Source organism: Carassius carassius, chromosome 14, assembly GCF_963082965.1.
Source record: "Carassius carassius chromosome 14, fCarCar2.1, whole genome shotgun sequence".
Taxonomy (NCBI): domain Eukaryota; kingdom Metazoa; phylum Chordata; class Actinopteri; order Cypriniformes; family Cyprinidae; genus Carassius; species Carassius carassius.
The window spans coordinates 17,445,257-17,465,013 of NC_081768.1; the positions used below are offsets into that span (position 1 = coordinate 17,445,257).

The 19,757-nt window shown below is 37.3% G+C and overlaps 1 protein-coding gene across 1 annotated transcript in view; it reads left to right on the forward strand.

Annotated features, from left to right (window-relative positions):
- The first annotated feature begins 4,130 nt into the window (after nt 1–4,130).
- The window catches only part of LOC132157225 (RAC-gamma serine/threonine-protein kinase), a 106,667-nt gene continuing 91,040 nt past the window's right edge, over nt 4,131–19,757 (forward strand). Inside the window, exons 1-3 of the mRNA XM_059566476.1 lie at nt 4,131–4,361; nt 4,454–4,570; nt 11,953–12,301. Of these exons, the coding sequence (XP_059422459.1) occupies nt 12,256–12,301 (46 nt within the window). The 5' untranslated portion in view covers nt 4,131–4,361; nt 4,454–4,570; nt 11,953–12,255. The remainder of the gene's footprint in view (nt 4,362–4,453; nt 4,571–11,952; nt 12,302–19,757) is intronic.

Consider the following 19,757-nt stretch of genomic DNA (forward strand, 5'->3'; position numbering starts at 1 on the left):
GACTGTTTTCCTCATCCAGCGGACCTGCCAGAGGCCACCGCATCCAACACAGAGCACAGCAGAGAGTCCTCAGAAGTGCCACTGCTTAACAAAATATACAGAGTTAAAACTCTGCTAGAAAAATAAAACTAATTATTGAGTCCATCCAGTTGATATGGGCAGATGTGGCTCTGTCACACACAGAAAAATGTAAAGTGCCAGAAAAGCGCTATATAAATGTAATGAATTATTATTATTATTAGAACACTGTCTTGCATACAAATCCTGGAGTGAACTTCACAAGCTGTATTGTAGTATTGTTGTATTCTCAGTTTGACCTAGGTTTTAAATGAATATTCATGTCCACACACACGTCTGGGCTCTCCATCCTGCCAGACAACACAGGTCATAAGCATTATTTTACATGTAGACCTACTGCAGTCAGTTAAAATTTGCAATAGCCTATCTTTGCAAAGTAATTTAACATTAAGAAACAAATCAAAAAGTGTGGTATCATCGCCAAAAACATGCAAATGTAAAGACTATGTCTTGATGGTCTCTATAAGACAAAATAAATGAATAAATAATTTAAATGAAAAATATTATTTATTTCTGGGGAATCTCAGATGAACACACATCCTTACTGAACTCCTCCCTCTGACAATATTGTATTGTACATATTGTAGACCTTATTGCACTTCTGGTTAGATGCTAACTGCATTTCGTTGCCTTGTACCTTACATGTGCAATGACAATAAAGTTAAATCTTATCTAATCTAATCATGAACCGGCATGCAAATAGCTCTTGGGCCTAAAAAATGAGACATTATAGAACAGGCCTGACTTAATACAAATAAAATAAAATGATTTAACAAATAAAGGGAAAGTAAGCATTTTGTTCATAGACATTTTAACTGTGCTGTGGTGAGTTTTTGCCAGATAATATTTACCAGATCACTTGACCTGACTGACACTGAGATTCGCAGGGTCCTTCTTTTCAATGTTTTTTTTTTCTTCAGAAATCAGGCTCACTCACACAGTGTTACTCCCTGCTGTCTCTCAAAGATCCCTTAGGATAGAGCAGCTATTTAAGGGTTAAGACTATGCTAAGAATCAATCATTCTTTATATTTTACAAGGATAACAGTTAAGAACATATTCAAATATACAGAACTTTTCAAATCTATTGAAGCTGTGCCATTGTACAATCATCTGTCAAGCTCACACACATAAAAACACACATGTCCCATATGGCTCCATCTGACCAGGAGAAGGTAATGGGGATCTCATTCGAAATCCTCTTTTCTCACATACACAGATACACATTCGCATTCCCCCTGTTCCAGACGGGCAGCACAGACGCACAACCCTTCCCCCGTCCTTAGGGATAAGACTAAAGTAGAAGATCTCCAACAGCACTTTTACCTTACCTAATTGCTCCCCCTTCCCAGACCCTCTCAGTCCCACCTCACACTGACCTTCCCAATGGACGAGAGGGCACTTTGCCAGCTGAAGCCTGAGAAGGTTTTAGGACGAAACAGAAGCTCAGGAGAGTTGTCCATGACGCTTTCATGTGTGTCCACGTCAGTGGTCGCCGGAGCTCCTCGTATGGGGCCCTGGATGGAGAGAGGGACAGCTGTAGGCAGAGAGGACATGTGAGAGCAGGCAGAGCAGCTGTAGCCACAGTCAAAGGTGTGCAGGACAGCTTTATCTGTTTCAGATGGGGAAACATACGGCCAGAAATGCCCATTCTGGCTCACCTAACAGCATTCAAGTGGCTAATGTGGTCCCAGACTGATAGATGACAAGAAAAGCAGGATCCACCTAGATTAGTGTTGACCTACATCGGTTGTCCATCCATCCATCCATCCATCCAATCTATATCTATTGATCAATCAATCAATCAATCAATCAATCAATCAATCTATCTATCTATCTATCTATCTATCTATCTATCTATCTATCTATCTATCTATCTATCTATCTATCTATCTATCTATCTATCTATCTATCTATCTGTCTGTTATAATGTAAAATAATAGAAATTTAATTCACTCAATAATTAAATGTAAAGGAATATTTATCTGCCCATTTTCAGGCATGCTGACACAAAATATTCTATTATTAAATATCGCGGTCACTACACAAGTTTTTCAGCTAGTTTCTTGGTGTAGCAGAGTTTTTCGAGCAAACCCATGTGTATGCAGTGTCCCAAGTGCAGCGTGGAAACTGTGGTCTCTCTCTGTAGGCATGGACAGCTGATAGAAGGACAAGGGGGCGTCTGCCAGGCCTGCTTTCCTGTGGGTTTAAACAGGCCATTCCCCACCTGTGTCACAGCACAGGACTGTGGCCTTACCTCTGCTGTATCTCCCTTCGCCATCTGGAACAGTCTGTGTGGACAGGGGCCCGAACTGAGGCCACAGCTTAGGATCGACGACTCGCTTTATACAGAAATGCTGTGCACTTTGTCCAGTGGGATCAAGAAATAGTCCATTTCAGTGACACTCAGGTGATACCTGGCCAAACACTGAGGTCCACAGCAGCTGTGGTTAAAATGCTATGCTTTGAAAAGCACAGAGGTCTGATGTGAGAATTACCCCGGGCCCTTAAGTACTTAATGATGAGAAAGGGAAATGAGACAGAAAAAGAACCTGAATATAAATAAAAATCTATTTTTTTATGATTTAAAATGCACAAGACTGTACTTTTCCTGTATGGCGTCTATTAATTTCAACAGTACAATGGTACACATTACTATATGTGTGATATTGATTGGACAGGATTCACATTTATGCTTTTACTTTTGGTCTCTCAAAAAAGTGCTGTAAACATAATTGTGCTACATAAAAATAAATATACAAGACTATTTCACAGCACAAAGGGGAAAAAAATACAAAATTAGAAAAGTAAATGTGGGGCAAATAAGGTAAACCCCCTTAGGCAGACCTGTTCATGCAGCACTGTTTGGTGAATTATAGTGTATCCTTTTTACACCTCCTGATTTCCCATTAGGACACAGATTCACATAAAGCTTCCTCTGCAGTGTATTGCAAAAAGAATTGACAGAAAAACTTTATCAATTCAGGACACATTTACATGGAAAGTAGAAATGTATGGAAAATAATATGAGTTAGTCACAGATTATGACAACTCATTCAACCATTTTGCATTTTGGTGCTGTGCTGTCATTTAGTGCTATTACAGATTGTCACTTTAATATCAAAAAAGCTTTCTTTTACAAACATATAAGGAGAATAAAAAAATGTAATGAATAAATACATAAAATAAGTGCAAAAATAGAAACTTGCCCTTATAGCAACATTTTTTCTCTCCAACTGCTCTGTTAACATGTTGCAATTCCAATTTTGACCACTCAAATATTTGGCGCAGTTTCCCCAAGACCACAGTGGGAATTATTTTGTTGAAAAGAGACATTTGTTGCAAGATGTTCAGACACATTCAGCTGTGATGTAATCAGATTTTAGCTCTGCATATTTCAGCATAATAATAAAAGTCAGTTAAGAGTTATTAAATAGTTATTGAAATGACAATCATAATTTTCCTTGGTATCAGATTTATGGCTCCCCATAATTTTTACACACAACTAAAAAACAAGCACAACATACAACAACATACATATTCATACCAAGCAGGCCAAGTGCACGTGGGTTAATGTAACAAAGCACCTTCAAAATCATTGTTGCATTATATATGTATGATTCAGGATGATTTCTTAACAGGCTAAAATAAATCATTGATCACATTTACTTACACACAATTGTTCTGATTTAGGCCCATCAGTGCTGTGTTATTATTATTAATATTATTTATTAATACTAATACTACTTATTAATTAATATTATTTTTATATTCTTATTTTTTATATTATATATAGCATAATAAATGTTTCATAATTTATAATTTATGCAACCAGGATAATCCGCATTATCTCTACCTTTCCTAAAGATCCGTATCTACCCTACATACTTTACAAATTAGAGCATAACTAGAAATGTATAGGCCTACACAAAAAATGTCCATTGTTTCATTATCTGATTGATTGTTTTACTTTCCACGACCTTTTCAGACAAATTCCTGCTATTTCTAGGTTTCCCCTGACCGTGGGAATCCTGTTAATTCCAAGAGAATTCCCCTCCACGCATAGAGCCACAGAAGAGGCGCATCTCTTGTAAACATAGCGGCTCTCGCGAGAGTTCCTCGCGCCGCGCATCACACGCAGGAGCGAGCGTCTATGGAGCAGTGAGGCAGGCGGGAGACCGAGCAACCGACCCCGGCGCGGACTGGAGCAGGAGACGCGGGGTGAGAGAGGGTAACCTGCCTGTGACGTCGCTGCTGTGGCGTGTCTCAGCAGCGGCTTCCGTGGTAAGGAACTACCGCAGTTTTCCCATCATACAACCCCTCCTTTCGCGACAACACTCTATTAGTGACCACTTGAATCTGTGCTCTCTCTGTAGGCGTGCTTCTCCGATTATCCCGTCCATCCATGCTTCATTAGAGCCTGTAAGGAGGACGCGCACATACTCAGGGAGGCGAGGGAAGCCCATTGGTCTCCCAACCGACGCCAGCGCCAGGTAAAAAAACCGCTACATTACTGTTATAGCAATTGTCCCATTTGACGGAGCGCTTGGCTTGGCTGGCTGTGACGCAGCTCCGGTTCATTTCAGCCTGCGATCATTCAGCGCATATAAACTGTTGATGCTGTGAAGCAGGGGAATGAGCTCTGCTTATGGCCTAGACTGTTTTTTTTTTTTTTGCATAATTCCCACTTTTGGCTATCGAGACAGCTCCACCTAATATATGCAGATTAATTTTAGTCATGCAAAAGCTTCGAAAAAACAGAATCTCTGTTGAAATAACTGTAAGTCACGATTGGGAGAGGAAGACGTACTCTCATTCTCTTTAGACAGCTTATTCTTTGCATTTGAGGTAACAGATTCGCACCTGACAGATCAAGACAGTTGGCCAGCAGGTCGCTGGTGTTACACGAACTTCCACGAAATGGAAATCCAATTTCCCGCATTGGCTTTTAATGTTGAGGTTTGTAGGTGTCACGCCCTCTTGTTTACATTACATTGACACCTCCCTCAGACTCTTGCAGGTCTGTGAAGTACCATCTGCGTCTGGGACTGTGAGGATGCTTAACATCAGAGTCAATGACAAGTAAGGATGTCTGGAATGTAGTAGTGAGAAAGGTCTTTGTAAAGTCGGTTTTAAAATTCCCCCGTCTGTTTTATCAATGCATGTTATTGATCGTATTGAAAACAATTAATCCATCTATGTTCAGTTTTAAATTTTTCTTAAATAACCAAGTTTTTTTTATAAATAACCATTTTTTTTTTTAAATAACCAAGTTCTTTCCTTAAAGTACATATCTGTTGACTTCTGTTTCATCATTACATTAAGAATGCTTTTTAAAGAACAATTGGCCATTTTTTTGGAAATTTAAGCTTTGCATTCATGTTGATAAAATTTTTTTTTTTTGACAAAGTTAGTTTTAATGATTAAAATTGCAAGTGGTTTACTAATACTTTCATTGCGCCTTAAATAGACGTGAATGAGCGTTCATTACTTTCTAAAATATTTACAAGGTAAAGAATATTTTTACTATAATCTACTACTGGTATCATACTTTTTGAGTTTGTGAATACCAATAATGTTGGGGATACTCAGTTTTGAACAAAACATGCCTTTGCATAAAAAGGTCAAAATATGTGACATTTGTTATAAGACCTTGACACACAGTGATGCCACAAGTTTGAAAATGTTAATAATGTTTTTGCAAATAAGTAAAAAAAAAATTATACATGATAAAACTAGCATTTTCAAGTTAAGTTTAAAAAATAACAGACTTTTAATATTTTTTCTCCCAGATTCCCCAGTTGCACTGCCTTGACTGGTTTAAACTTCATAGAGATATCAAAATGCAGAAATTAATATCCATCATAGAAGAGATGTTTTAAAAGCCATTTTCTGTATGATAAGCATTTTGCATGTAGTTTTAAATAGTTTAGTTCTGGATCAAACACCGGAGTATCATGTCTTTGACCCATGAACATAATGCTCTTTATGCGTGTATATATCAGTGCTCTATTTCAAAGCTGTTGTAAATTGCACAACAAACATACACCTTTGTTTACTTCTGTGTGTTGTTTGTCATCTGCTTTGTTTGAACTGTTTCTGAGGAACTACATGGTTTGGTAGAAGAACATGTTTTTATTAATATCATTACACCTTATTTACTTTGTTTTATTTTGTGAAACCTTACTACATATATGGAATAACTGTTTTATAAAAGCAATAAGCCCTGTTAAGCCGTGGTTTACAGTGAATTTGTAACAGATAAGGGGTGCTGTTAGGCATGATGCAAAGCTTATTATTGCAAAGCTTATTGCTTTATTTTGTGCCTAAACAGTCTGTTTCAGTTATAGCTATGTGGTTACAGCTTTTTGCCACATCAATAGTGTCAGTTGGCCTTACTGATCTTATTATTTGGCTGTATACTGATGCATCAGCTATAGATTTAAAACTTCAGCAGGAAATGGTGCAACAGATGAAATCTATTTAGTTGCACATTGAGAAAAAATTACTGGTTACAAACAAAGCTTGGCAGCAGTGCTTCCGGATTCTTCAGACACCCTGAAAGATCACCCTGTTTTAGATTAGCCCTTCACTCAAATTGAGTTAAAAACAAAGTAGTGTGCCCTTTTAACACTGGTGCATATCACACATCTGCTGGTTGCTTTTATTTTTCACTTTATATGACACATTTCTCTTGATGTGGAAGTGTTGTGTTGTATACATTCTTGACAAATTCAAATGTTGAATAAAGTTAAAACTGATCTTGGCATTTTTTCACAAAGAAACAAATTCATATTTCATCAACATAATTATAAGTATATAAGTCACTGTAGAATTTAATTCTGAACATATAATTTGGTCCAAAGTTTGCTTTGCATAAAAAACTCAAAAGTGTTTCTTGTTGTCACACAGCATCTTCATCTACTCTACAGACCTGCTTGACTGAATATTTTGAACATCCTGCGAGCCTTATTAATTGGAAGAATTATTTTTTAAGAAAGTCTTTAAGTAGATTATATAAAACAAGGGCAAAATACATTTTTAAATTGACCTCACATGAAGTGCTCTCCAGCTCTGTGAAGAGAAAAAGTAAGAGCACTCCTGAATAATGACTGCAGCAGATTAGCAAAGGGCCTCCGAGTCCTCAGACATCCACATCCGCCAGTATTCATTCACCAATTTATCATTTCCTCTTCTTAGGTTTTAGATAGACCACAGCATCTTCTCAGTTTCTGTTACAGTGATTGCGGCTGCCTGCAGAGATATCTTTCATTATTCACGGCTCTTTCATATTACATACAAACAAAACCTCATGGAGATGCTGAAGCTCTGTTAAAGCAAATGTGTCTTGTCTGTTGAATCCTTGAATGAGGTAGAGGCATGCTCCATATTCTTTAAAGTTACTAAATTCAAAAACATTTTTAGATTAGGATATTAATGTCTTGTTTTGAATATAATAGTGTAGTACACTGATTTACATGTGAGCATGTGCTTAATTATTCTTGTGGTGCATTACAGTCTTTGCATGCTAAAGTGCTGACAGGGCAAACCAGAGCCACATTAAGAATTTGCTCTTTGCTGCCAAAAGAAGATTCATGAAAAACAATATTGGAAGGGCTTTGTAAACAGCTTATTCTGAATGAGTCTTGTTGTAGGGGACTTGTGATGGGAGCTCATGGATTTCCTTTGCTTCAGGGTAACATTAGCAACGATTAGAGAAATGGAAAGTGTTGCTGGGAAAGGGCTGCATTTCACCTTCAGCGATTCTTCTCTGATTACTTGAAGAGAAAATATCCATCAGTTGAAAACTCTTTCAGGGGACGTTAGAAACTTTTGATGGTGTCAGTTTGTATTCGCAGTAGATATCTATCTTATCACAGGAATAATTTAAAGATGCAGTGCAAGAGTTCTTGTGACTTTTCATGAGTTGCAGTTTGAGGTTTATAAGAGATTTTTCTTATGCTGCCCAAGGCTGCATTTCTTTGATAAAAAATACAGTAAAATCAGTATTGTTAAAATACTACTATTTTAACTAACACTTTTTATTTTAGTATATTTTAAAATGTGATGCCAAAGCTGAATTTTCAGCATTATTACTTCTTCGGTGTCACAATTTCCTTCAGAAATCATTGTTATGCTAAATTTGGTGCTCAAGAAACATTTCTTATTATTATCAATAATTTTTTAAATTCTTTGATCAATAGAAAGTTAAAAGTTAAGAGCTGCATTTATCTAAAATAGAACTATTTTGTAAAATTATAAATGCATTTGTTGTCACTAGTAATCAATTTAATGCATCCTTGGTGAACAAAAAAATAAATCAATAAAAATTCCTGCTGACACCATTTTTAAATGGGGTGCTGTGATTTTCATCTCTATTACCATAAGCAGAATGATACTACCATGAAAATTTGGGCTTGTTTGCATTTCCCAGTTTTTGTTCATTAAGCTAGTCAAAACATTTGAGAATAGTTCAATATAAATATTATATGTACATTCTGCATTGAAGGCTTGTGGCGGATGTTTAGACGTTGCTCTGTGGCAAGCTGAGAATGATTGATGCTGCGTGTCTGTGTTTGTCTGGGCTCACCAGGAGAGCCCCTCCTTCCCAGGCCAGCTCAGGAATTAAATGATTATCTCAAGGGTGCTCCCCTCATTTGTATGGAAAAATTGTATTTGGTGTGGCAGCTTCAGGACATCCCCAGATAGTGCTTCAGCGATAGGCTTACAGATGCTTGACTGCGACAGTGACGCAGTGGAATTGTGTCTCCTGTCACTCAAAGGGAGCGAAAGGAACAGAGAGCCTGTACTGCTGCCAGAATATAGATGATGTTGGGGCTTGGTTGGTAAAGTAGAATAGCTTAACACCCCTATTGAAAATGACCATTTAATGGGGCTGAAACACAATGTTCCTCTTCTTTAGTGTCTTGTGTCTTTTGATTTATCGAAACTTCTGAGGCAGCATGGTCCAACTCAGACTTGTGGGTTCTCGGTCCCTATACATACATACATACATTGTTTTTTATTAAGATTTCTCAGTTTTTCATTGTGGAATTTCAGGTTATTGTGCATCATTACATTCTATATATCAGACTTCAGCTTTATATTTGATATGTTTGCATGAAATATTTATCACCCCCATAGAGGCCAAACAATATACATTTCCTTTGGCCCAATCAATCAGAAACGTTCTATTCTTTAACAACAAAAATACTTTTAATTTCTTAAAGTTAAAAGATACTCTGGGAACCATAAAAATCCAACAGAGAGCAACAATTTTTTGATTAGCCTTGGTCTGTCTTGAAGTATTTTTCCATTTCATTTTCTAGTTTGAATCTGAACCAAAAAAAGTACATTGAGGCGATTTTTGTTTTATGATTCAATGATCTCATCTAATTAGGCATTATATTATATGTTGCATGCAATATTACACACACACACACACACACACACACACACACACACACACACACACACACTATATATAATATTATTCTAAATATGCAGATTACATGTAGTTTGTAAATAGAGATTTGGAAGGCTGGCTGTACTTTAGCAGTCAGCATGTTAAAAACATGTTGTGTTTTTATTAAACACAGTGACTTATGGTCATTACTTAACCTCCTCAGAATTTAAGGTAGGTCTGTCTTGAAAAGTTTATTCATTAACGTTAAAAATCAATCTCTCTATGGATAAAATGAAGGGGATTTTTTTCTTGCTTTAGTGACAAGCAGGGTCTTCCAAGGTTGTGAGTCACGTTCAGGGCTTCCTGCTTGCGTTAAATGATTAAGGGCTTTACTGATATCTCTTTGGACCTTGAATCACACATGTACTTTCCTTACCATAAAAACAGCAGATTAAGGTTGCAGCTAAATGCACACAACCAGAAATGATCAGTTTCTACTGTGTATTCTCTGGCCTCAAGAGGCCCTTCATTTGCCTTTACAGAATGACTGAAGGATGCTAAATATTCCTTGTCTGACCCACATGTGATTTGCTGTAAAAAATTTGTGTTATGAGGGAGCCCTGCAGGTCATTTTCTTTACTGGCCCTATGATATTGAGGGAGCTGCATTGGTCTTTGTATCTGTACGAGCTGCAGTCTACTCAGTAGCTGTGATGTCTTCTGTCAAAATCTCCAAAAGTCTGCAACAAACATCATTTGTTAATTATCTCAGAAGGGAAAATAGGAGCCTTTCAGTCATTTGTCTTTCTTTTATAGAGGACACAACACTGCATTACCATTGTGCATTCAGATTTCTGTTTATCATGATTCATTCTTCACTGGTAACAAATATATTTTGTGATTTCTTACTTTATGGTTGAGCATGGTGGTCAAATGTTGGCACATTCTGATTGAGTTCAGGTAAATACTCATGTTTCACTCTTTCATTCCGTTTAGCCGTTGGAGGATTTATTTACCCTGATAGTGATTGCTGACTTCCCTTTTCTCTGCTCACACACATTTGAATGCTTGGATTTGACACGACTGCTTCTGCAAAAGCAAAACATTTTGATTAACATCCTTTTAAATGTCCTTTAACATTTTAAAGGTTAGGAAATGCAGGTAAATATCTCCTCAAACATCTCACATTTGTGACAGTATATTTATTTTATTGCTTGACTTCTCTGTCAGAGGGATATATTTTGCTTTGTGTTTTTCTTAAACTGTGAAACTGCTTTGATGTAATGCTTTGGATTTATGTACATGCTGTGCTATCTGCCATTTTTGAGACTGCTTTAAGACTTTTTAGGACTCATTTGTAGTATTCACATGATAATTGTAGTTATTTATTCCATATCTTAGTCTTACTCTTGGATGATAATAAGTGTTGGCATTCTGCCACATTTATGAGTGTTGTAATTTAAAGTCCTTTTCCTCATTCTAAAAATGATTCAGCTTTCACAGTTTTTTCAGTCTGATATCTTATTACTCATTAACAACTTCTTAAAATTATATTCCACTCAAGAATGAAAGATTTGCCATCGTTTGCTCATACCATGTTGTTCTAACCTTGTATTGATTAAAAAAAGAAATTCTATGAAAGGTGATTTAGTTCTAAAAAGCACAATAAGCAATAGAAAGTAGTTATATTTTTAGACTATTCCACAATCTTACGTCATCTTAAGTCAAAATAGTTTTGTGTGAGGAACCAAATTTGTAATTGTGAACACCCGAATTTAAGCCATTATTTACTGATAGTATTGCCTTCTATAGTACTTCACCTCAAATCTCATTTGTTCAATTGCATAATTCTTATTTTACTCATGCAATTCCATATGTAAAGTTATTTTGTAAGTTATGTTAGCATTAAATATGTGTTAGCATGCAGTATGCTTATCTATATTTCTTTATCCGAGAGTGATGGGTAAAAAGCACTTTTGCAGAAATCTATAAAATAATCCAGTGCACATAATAATAACACTATAATTACACATTGTTTTCTTCACTTTGAAAGTGGGTTAACTACAAAGAAACAGATTAATTATGGTTAAATATATTTTAATTGACTGACAGCACTAGTGTACAGTACAGACACAATATATTTTGTTGAGCTTTCTGATTTAATGAATGAATGAAATGCTCTATTTCAGACACCATTGCATTAACCATGAGACTGCACATTTGCTTACTTATTCTCACAGTCGTCCTCATCAGACTTTGTTGCAAGTGTCTGTGTTGCTGGTAAGTGTTAAACAGTTGTGCATGTTGAGAGTGAGAATGAGAGAAAAACAGACAGGGAAATCAGAGAGGCGACGGGGCTTGTACGTCTGCTTTTACAATGGCTGTCTGTCAGATTGTGTAAGAAGAAGGGGGAGTAAAGAAGAAGAGAAGAGTGAAAAATCCACACACTCCTTTTTTATGTTTGTTTCAGGCTGAGTCACTGTCGAGGAGTGGGAAGATCTAAAGAGAAAGGGAGACAACATCACGGAGAAAGCGCGCGAGAGAAAAGCAGCGGAAGGAGGGGAAAACTGCTACACAACGCCTTTGAGAGCGAAGCAAGAGAGAGAGGCAGCCAGCGAGAACTACAGAAAGAGAGAGACGGAGCGCAGCAGTGAGGGAGGGAGAGAGACACTGAGGCTGGGAGAGCTGACCCCCTCCCCTCTCCTCTCCCCCCCCACTCACTCCTTCAGGAGCTGGTGTGTAGGAGCGGCGAGCACAGTGTGACTGAGGCAACATGAGCGATGTCACCATCGTTAAGGAAGGCTGGGTCCAGAAGAGAGGTGAGTAGCTTGTATCTGCCTGCGTGTCGGTCAGCTCGGTAGGTCGTGTGTCTCTAGAGACAGCTTTCTCCGTCATGGGCGGGCCATGGCGTGGCTTCAGTCTGTGTCTGTGGATGCCGGCATGTGGGTGTGCCTCTTAACACGCGTGTTCATGAGCCGTGTTTGATGCTGCACGTTGATTTCACAGAACGTGCGTCTGCTGGAGAAGCAGCTGCATTCAGATTGGTATCCGTCATTTCTCACTGCACTGCTGTGACGTGCCGGACTGCTACGTTTGATGGGGTTTTCTGCACATGCTTGCACCCATCCTGATGCATAATGCTCTGTTTGAGTAGATTATGGTGATGTTTTATTTATTTGATCAGTACATTTGAAAAGCATGTTGTTTTTTCGCTTTTTTGTGGACTGCAAGTGCTGCTGTGTACAAATAAACACTCACTCAACTCAAGTTAAAATTAATGTGACATCCATTTGAGAAGCTGCTCTAGGTGTTCTTATAGGATCTGGGGCACTTCAATCAGGTTGTCCTGCTTTCTTTCAGTTTCGCTTTCAGTCTTGTTGTTGCTTGCTAAGACATATGAGTGAGTGCCTTATGGCTTCCCACTATATGTATCCATAAGTATCCATGCTGACAGAGATGTGAAGCAGCCAAAAGTCACTCGTTTTTAATGAAAGTTCGTGATTTGGTTTTACAAGCAACAGTGGCTGTTGGTGATATGATTGTTCAGTAAAGTTTGACTTAATTCAAATGAGCAGCAACATTTTGTGGTGAATAGCAATGCAAGGGCAGATGCAATCATTTATAATATGTATTTTAAAAGTTTTATTTCAATCAGACTAAAGCAATAATTTGTCACCTTACAATGCCATTTAAATGTTTTTTTTAGTCTGACTGTCAGATAATGTGAATAGAGCTCGAATTCGTCCATCATGGATATGCTTTAATTTAACTACAATTGGACTGGGAGATGTACTTAGACTGAAATAAAGATGTTACGTCCAACGTGTTTAAGCCTTCAAATATTTGATTACTCATTCGTTATGCCATGCATATACTTAGACAAACAGGTGAGTTCTGTGGCAAAGTCCCACTCAAACATAACTGCGCAAATAAATGTGAAGTACATGGGGTCTGACATCTGGTACAGCAGCCACGCAGAACTAGTACAAGGACTAGTTCAGTTTGCATGGCCTTAACTCTGAATGTTTATGCTACATTGGGCTTAGATTGGATGAGCAGCCGTTGGTCTTACTTGCTTGAGCTTACAGTATTTAGATGTGTCCAACAGATGTTTATAAAAAAATAGCATTCACCAGTTCATTTCAGGACTCAAATAGTCATAAAAAAAACTTAGAAAGAAAAGTCAGATCTTTGAAAGTCATGGAAAAGCATCTGTAAGAAAGTTTTTTTTTGCTCTGAAATACTGCATTGGTTGGATATAGAGTAATACTTGCCCCCAAACCATTGTCATATAACATGGATCTGTTTGTCGAGGGTCTTATTGCTGACATTTGTAAGCTAACAAATGTAATTGTTTAAAGCTCACTTAATACTCTTGAATTTATGTTGTTCTGGTTAATATGATTTAACATGGTGTGGAGGCAGTGTCACACGAAATCAATGCCACTGTAGAAATAACCTGTTTAAATTCAGTTTTGTGCCTTTGTCATTTTCATTTAATTTATAATTTTTTTAATGTTTCTGTTTAGCTTTAATTGATTCATTTCAGCTTTAGTAATTTTAGCATTTCAACTTCTGCTAGTTGTGGAGAATAAATGAACAATGAACGAAAATTATTTTTAATAGTTAACAATAACAACACTGTGTAATACAAAAGTTTTTTTGTCTTGCATACAATTGTAGAGCAGCTTCTTTTTTCCTCCCGTATATATCAGCAAACATGAACAACTTAAAAGGTCATTGGTCAAAAGTAAATCAGTCAAAAACTTCTGGAACCCTTTTAACTGATGGTGAGTTTTGTGCTTGTGAGCTCGTGTGTGCAGCATCCACGTTGGGTCAGATTTGAAATTCCCTCCAGTGTGCAGTCTGGGCTGGGCTTGAGGATAGAGAGGTTAGTTTTTGGGATTGTGTGTGTGTGTGTGTGTGTAGTGGGAGAGTTTGGTGTATCCCTGGGCTGGGAAACTGGCTTCATTCTGTTTGCGTTGGCTGCCGACCAGGACGACCCCAATCACCCTCTTCTTTTTCCACTTTGTCTCCGTCACTTTCTGTTTCCATTATAGCTTTTACTGTCTCTCTCTCTCTGTCTGTGTCCTGTTGTACTTTTACTTTTCTATTCTGCTGCTGTCTTTAATTTGATGCCATTTTGTTTTCCAGATCGCTGGTCCATGGTAAATTAGCACTGATTGCAAGCAGACCTGTGATGAAAATGCTTTTGATGTCTGCGCTGTGTGTATGTGTGTGTGTGTGTGTGTGGAGGTTAGCTGTCAGGCTCCATAGCCGAAGAGCAGTGTAGAGCAGTCACATGGTACGCTGCTCTCTCCCGCAGGACCGCTGGAACACTCTGTTCTGAGGAAAGGATACAGGCACATGAATGAAGCTCACTCGCTCGCTCTCTCCCGCACGATCACATGACCAGCGATGCGCTCGTTCATTCATTGCTCGTACAGTACTAGCATATGGATTACATAGACACACACACACCAAACTCTGACCTTGCTGGCTGTCATATAATTCACTTCCTGTTCCTTTTCTCATACCCAGCCATCTCCTGCTCTCAGATTACCATCTCCTCATTATCTCCATCCTGCCCCCCCCCCCCCCCCCCCCACCCCTATCTCCCCAGTATGTAAAGTGCAACTGAGCTCGGACTGCAGTGGAAGTATAGATACAGGGGCATCCTCATGCAGGTCAACACAAACAAACAGAGACTCTTTCTTATGGGATGTATCTGCTGTTGGTTAATCTAGATATATCTCAGTCCAGTCAAGCTGTGTCCTGACAACCATGACCCAAACAAGTGTCAGGACATTTTCATGGTCGTTTGTTTTGTTTTGCGACATTATATATTCTGGTTGTAATTTTGTTTCATTACACAGCATTTTCTCTTTCAGCATGGACAGAAATGTGTTTCTGGATTCCTAACTATTCTGACCTGGATTGGACATGATGAGGCCACAACTATGAGTAAATTAACTTATGATCACCCAGTTTTTACAGAATAAGAGTTTTTGAATCGATTCTCAGACACAATTCAGAATACAATAGATCTGTACAGAATCAACATTTTAATCTTTTTAACAAGCCCACCTCAAACTAATCCCCAACTAAGACTTTGAGGTCAAGAGGCAAGAAAACCTTGTTCCATCCACAGGGTCAGCAATAGTTTGGAAAATGGCCACGTTAAACTAAATCATGACTATTATGAAATGACAAATGCTGTAGTTGGTCTACATGGGAAAAAATGTTTCAGTTTCTTGCAGCTTCATCAGTAAGAAAAATGTGTGACAAACAGTTTTAAAGGTAAATTCAGAAACACTTGAACAAAAAATAAAAACATAAACAAACACTGAATGATTGTTTTTATTAACTAACATTAACACGATTAATAAATATATTGTTTCACGTAGTTTGTATACCGCGAGCAAGGTTTATACGCATAGTCCAAGTCTTCTTCTCCATTATTAGTGTATCTCTGTGGCAGAATTACAGCGCCACGTACTGGTCTGGCATGTATACTACATAGTTTTGTGTCATGGTTTTGTGGTTTGTGTGGACGCAGATATTTCTTGAGACAAGGGGAAAAAAAAGACTGGATAGGGAAAGCTCTGGCTTCCTGTGGATGTAGCCTAAGATTCAACCAAGAAAAGTAGATACGTGAATGTGTCATTCATCAATTAGGATCCAACCAATTATGAAGCACAATTATGAAGCACTCAGTGTTGCACCCATTAAAAAGTCATGATGGATCCAAAAAGACAACAGAAAAAAAATCATTAAATTACAATTTTATAATAATAATAAAAAAAAACTCATACAAAGATAAAAATGTAATAAAATAACAAAGAAACAATTTCATGGATTTCAGGATATTTTGCCTTTACAAGAAAATGTTGGATGTGATTTACTATGTAAATAATTCAGCTTTAAAATCGTTATTTACTTGTGTTTTACAATTTAGTAGCAGAGTTGAGGAAAATTTTAATGAAATGTGCCTCGCTTCAATCTTTAAAGGAGGCGCACCTGCACAGTCTCTAACACACGCGCTCACGCGCTAACGGCTGCATTTCCCACTCTCCTGCCAGTGTGCCTTTCAGATTAGCATCAGCACGTATGAAGAAAATACTGCGGCCCCCTCAGTCACGACTCAGTGGCTTTTGTGTGTGCTTGTTTTTCTGGTTATTGTACAAATGTGTGTGTGTGTGTTTGAGAACAAGGGCAAGATGACGTGCTCGGATAGGGGATGATGGCTCTGGGGGTCAGGCGGTGTTGTAGCAGCAGGTTCACTGCGTGCTTCCAACTGACTTACTGACTGCAGAGTTAGTCATCTCTCTGAATCGTGCAGAGACCCAGCCCAGAGAGAAAGAACGAGACCTTGAGGAAAGGAAAGGCAGATAGAGAACAAAAACAGAGAAAATGATAAAGTACTTAAAGTTAGACAGAGGTTTAAAGAGATGGTTGGTTCACCCAAAATAAAAAAAAAATACTTTTTGCATTTACTCACCTTGATTTCGTTTTTTTTTTTTTTTGATGCAGCTCCTTTCTGTACAGTGAAAATAAACGGTTACCAGCAGAGTCTATTCAAAAATTTTAAAAAATCAATGTTTAAATATTAACTATTTTTTCAAAAAAAGAAAGAAATTTATTTAAATTTGTATATAAATTATATACATGTAAATATTATACAGTACCTTTAAAGGTTTGGGGTCAGTAAGTTCTAATATTTTTCCTAAATAAGTCTCTTAGTCTTTGTTGATAAAAAAAAATACAGTACAGTGAAATATATTTATGATTTAACTGAGCATTTAGCTTAAGAATAACTGTTTTCTATTTTTAAAAATTTTTAAATATGTGATGGCAAAGTAGAATTTTAAGTGTCACATCATAGCATTGTAATATTCTGATTTGGTGCTCAATATTTCTTGTTAATATCAATGTTGTAAACAGTTGTGCTGCTAAATATTTTTGTGGAAACATTTTTTTTTTGTGGATATATTTTCATGATTCTTAGATGAATAAATAGTTTCAAATAACGGCATTTATTTTAAATAATAATCTTGTAACGATGTAAATGTCTTTGCTGTCCCTTTTTTCAATCATCAATGTAACTGCATCCTTGCTGAATAAAAAAAATATTTATATATATATATAGAACATATTGACCCCAAACTTTTAATGGTAGTGAGATTTAGTCACTGAAAATATTCATCTTTGCTGAAGCTCTTAAATCTTGTACACTTTCATATAAAATACAATGGTATGTAAAGATGTGTTACATTAGTATATATTAGGTTTGTTTATTATATATACAGTATATATATTAGGTTTGACATCTCATAACAAAATGTGATTGTCCCAATTGAATAAGTTTTACAGTTTCAGCAGAGGGTCAGATTTTCAGTGAATAATGACTGATTCTTTCTCTCATATTGTCTGACTTTAGGAGATATGGAGTTGATCACAAACTGTATGGATACTTTGATTGTGTTTTTATCATTTTTGGAGTCTCACATCCTCTGATTCATTCAATTACAATCAATGGAAATGAGCAGCACAGACATCCTGCTTTCAGTTGGTCACTTCTCCCTTTGTGCTCCACTGAAGAATGGAAGTCATTCAGGTTTGGAACGACATGATGACAGATTTTTTTTTAGGTAAAGTCTTTCTTAAGAGCATAACTAAGGATACTAGAAGACTGTATTTGTGGTCCTGATAGGGTTCCTCTAAAGCAGAGATAAAATTGTGAACTGTGTTTGTTAACATTTTTCCAAGCCCTGCGGTGATCTATCTGACTGTCTTACATCTCGCATGTTTTAGTGATGAGGCAGCGATACGCGGGGCGTGTGAATGCGTGCTTGCCTCTGAGAATTTAAGAGTGCCTACGGAGTATGTGTATGTTTAGGCAGGAGCAATCTGGACCAACCACTGATCAGAATTCCTGCAGAACATCAGCATTCCAAGAATGAAGCTCATTACCAGGCTGTGTCTCCAACAAACCTTGGATCCAAGCATTGTTGTGTCATAATGGAGATCAGCTGGATTGAGATTTAGACATGGTCTATCTCCATTATGTGCCAAATATGGGAGTGATCCTCCATCTCCTCCTTTTGTATTCAAAAGGACAATGAACAATTTGTGTACATATTGCAGTGTACAGTGAATGTGCTGTGTTCAGTTGGATAACTGCACATTTAGTTATTTATTGCGAGTTTATGTCAAAATCAAGGTCCAGAAAGGTAGTAAAGACATCATTATAATAGTCCATATTCATATTCATCTAATTTAATGAGTACATTAAATTAGATGTATCTGTATTTTAAATGAGATGGTATAAACAATACTGTAATAAAACTGATTTACATCAGATGCACAACTGCTAAAAATATTAAATAAGTCTTTTATATATTTATCTTGAATTAAGTTTATTACCCTTTTAAACATTTGCAAATAGTTGTTTTTCTTGTTTTATGCATAAATGTAAAAGAAATGTGAGATGACGCATAAAACAAGTAAAATAAATAAATAAAAAACGTTTTAAGAGTGTTAAGGTTTTTCTTTTATTGGAAAACAAGATGAAAACAGATTAAGAAAATTACATTTTGTATAGCATCATTTCCCGTCATCTCTGTACTCTCCTCTCAAGAAAAATGTCGGAGGAAGGAAGACAAGCAGATGCAAGACTATCACATATACATTGAATGTCGGGTGCTTTGGCATCTGTCTGAAATTTCTTCTGTCCACTTATATGGGGCTTTCTCCTTTGCTGTTAATCGAAGGGTAGTGTTTCTCATAACTCTGTAATGAGCCCAAGCCCATTAGGAAAATTGGGAAAGCATGACAGAGCTGCTCATTGGTGATGCCAGTCGCATACTCTCACACACATGCCCTTTGGCTGCAAGCGATCATCTTACCCCCTGCAACGGATCCCCAGCCAGTCGACCAGTCACCCCAGTGTTGACAAGTGGCTGTACTGAGCTCTGGAGCATCTTCCTGGCTTCCCTTCTCTTTATTTAGGGTTTGATCAATCTTTTATGTGAAATTGTACACAGACTTAGGAGGCTTGTGGAGGGTTGTCCAGATCATATTTGGAATTTACTTGACTTTCATGTGGCAGGTTTCTTTAAGTGGATCAGCATGAATTGTGACTTTAACCACTAGAAAGCACAGTCTAGGGTGGTTAAACTTGGGTAATGTCATGTTCCGCATTTATAAGAAATTGACCTCTTTTTTTGCAGGCAATACTTCTGACTTTGCTCTTTATAAAACAAAAATCGAATT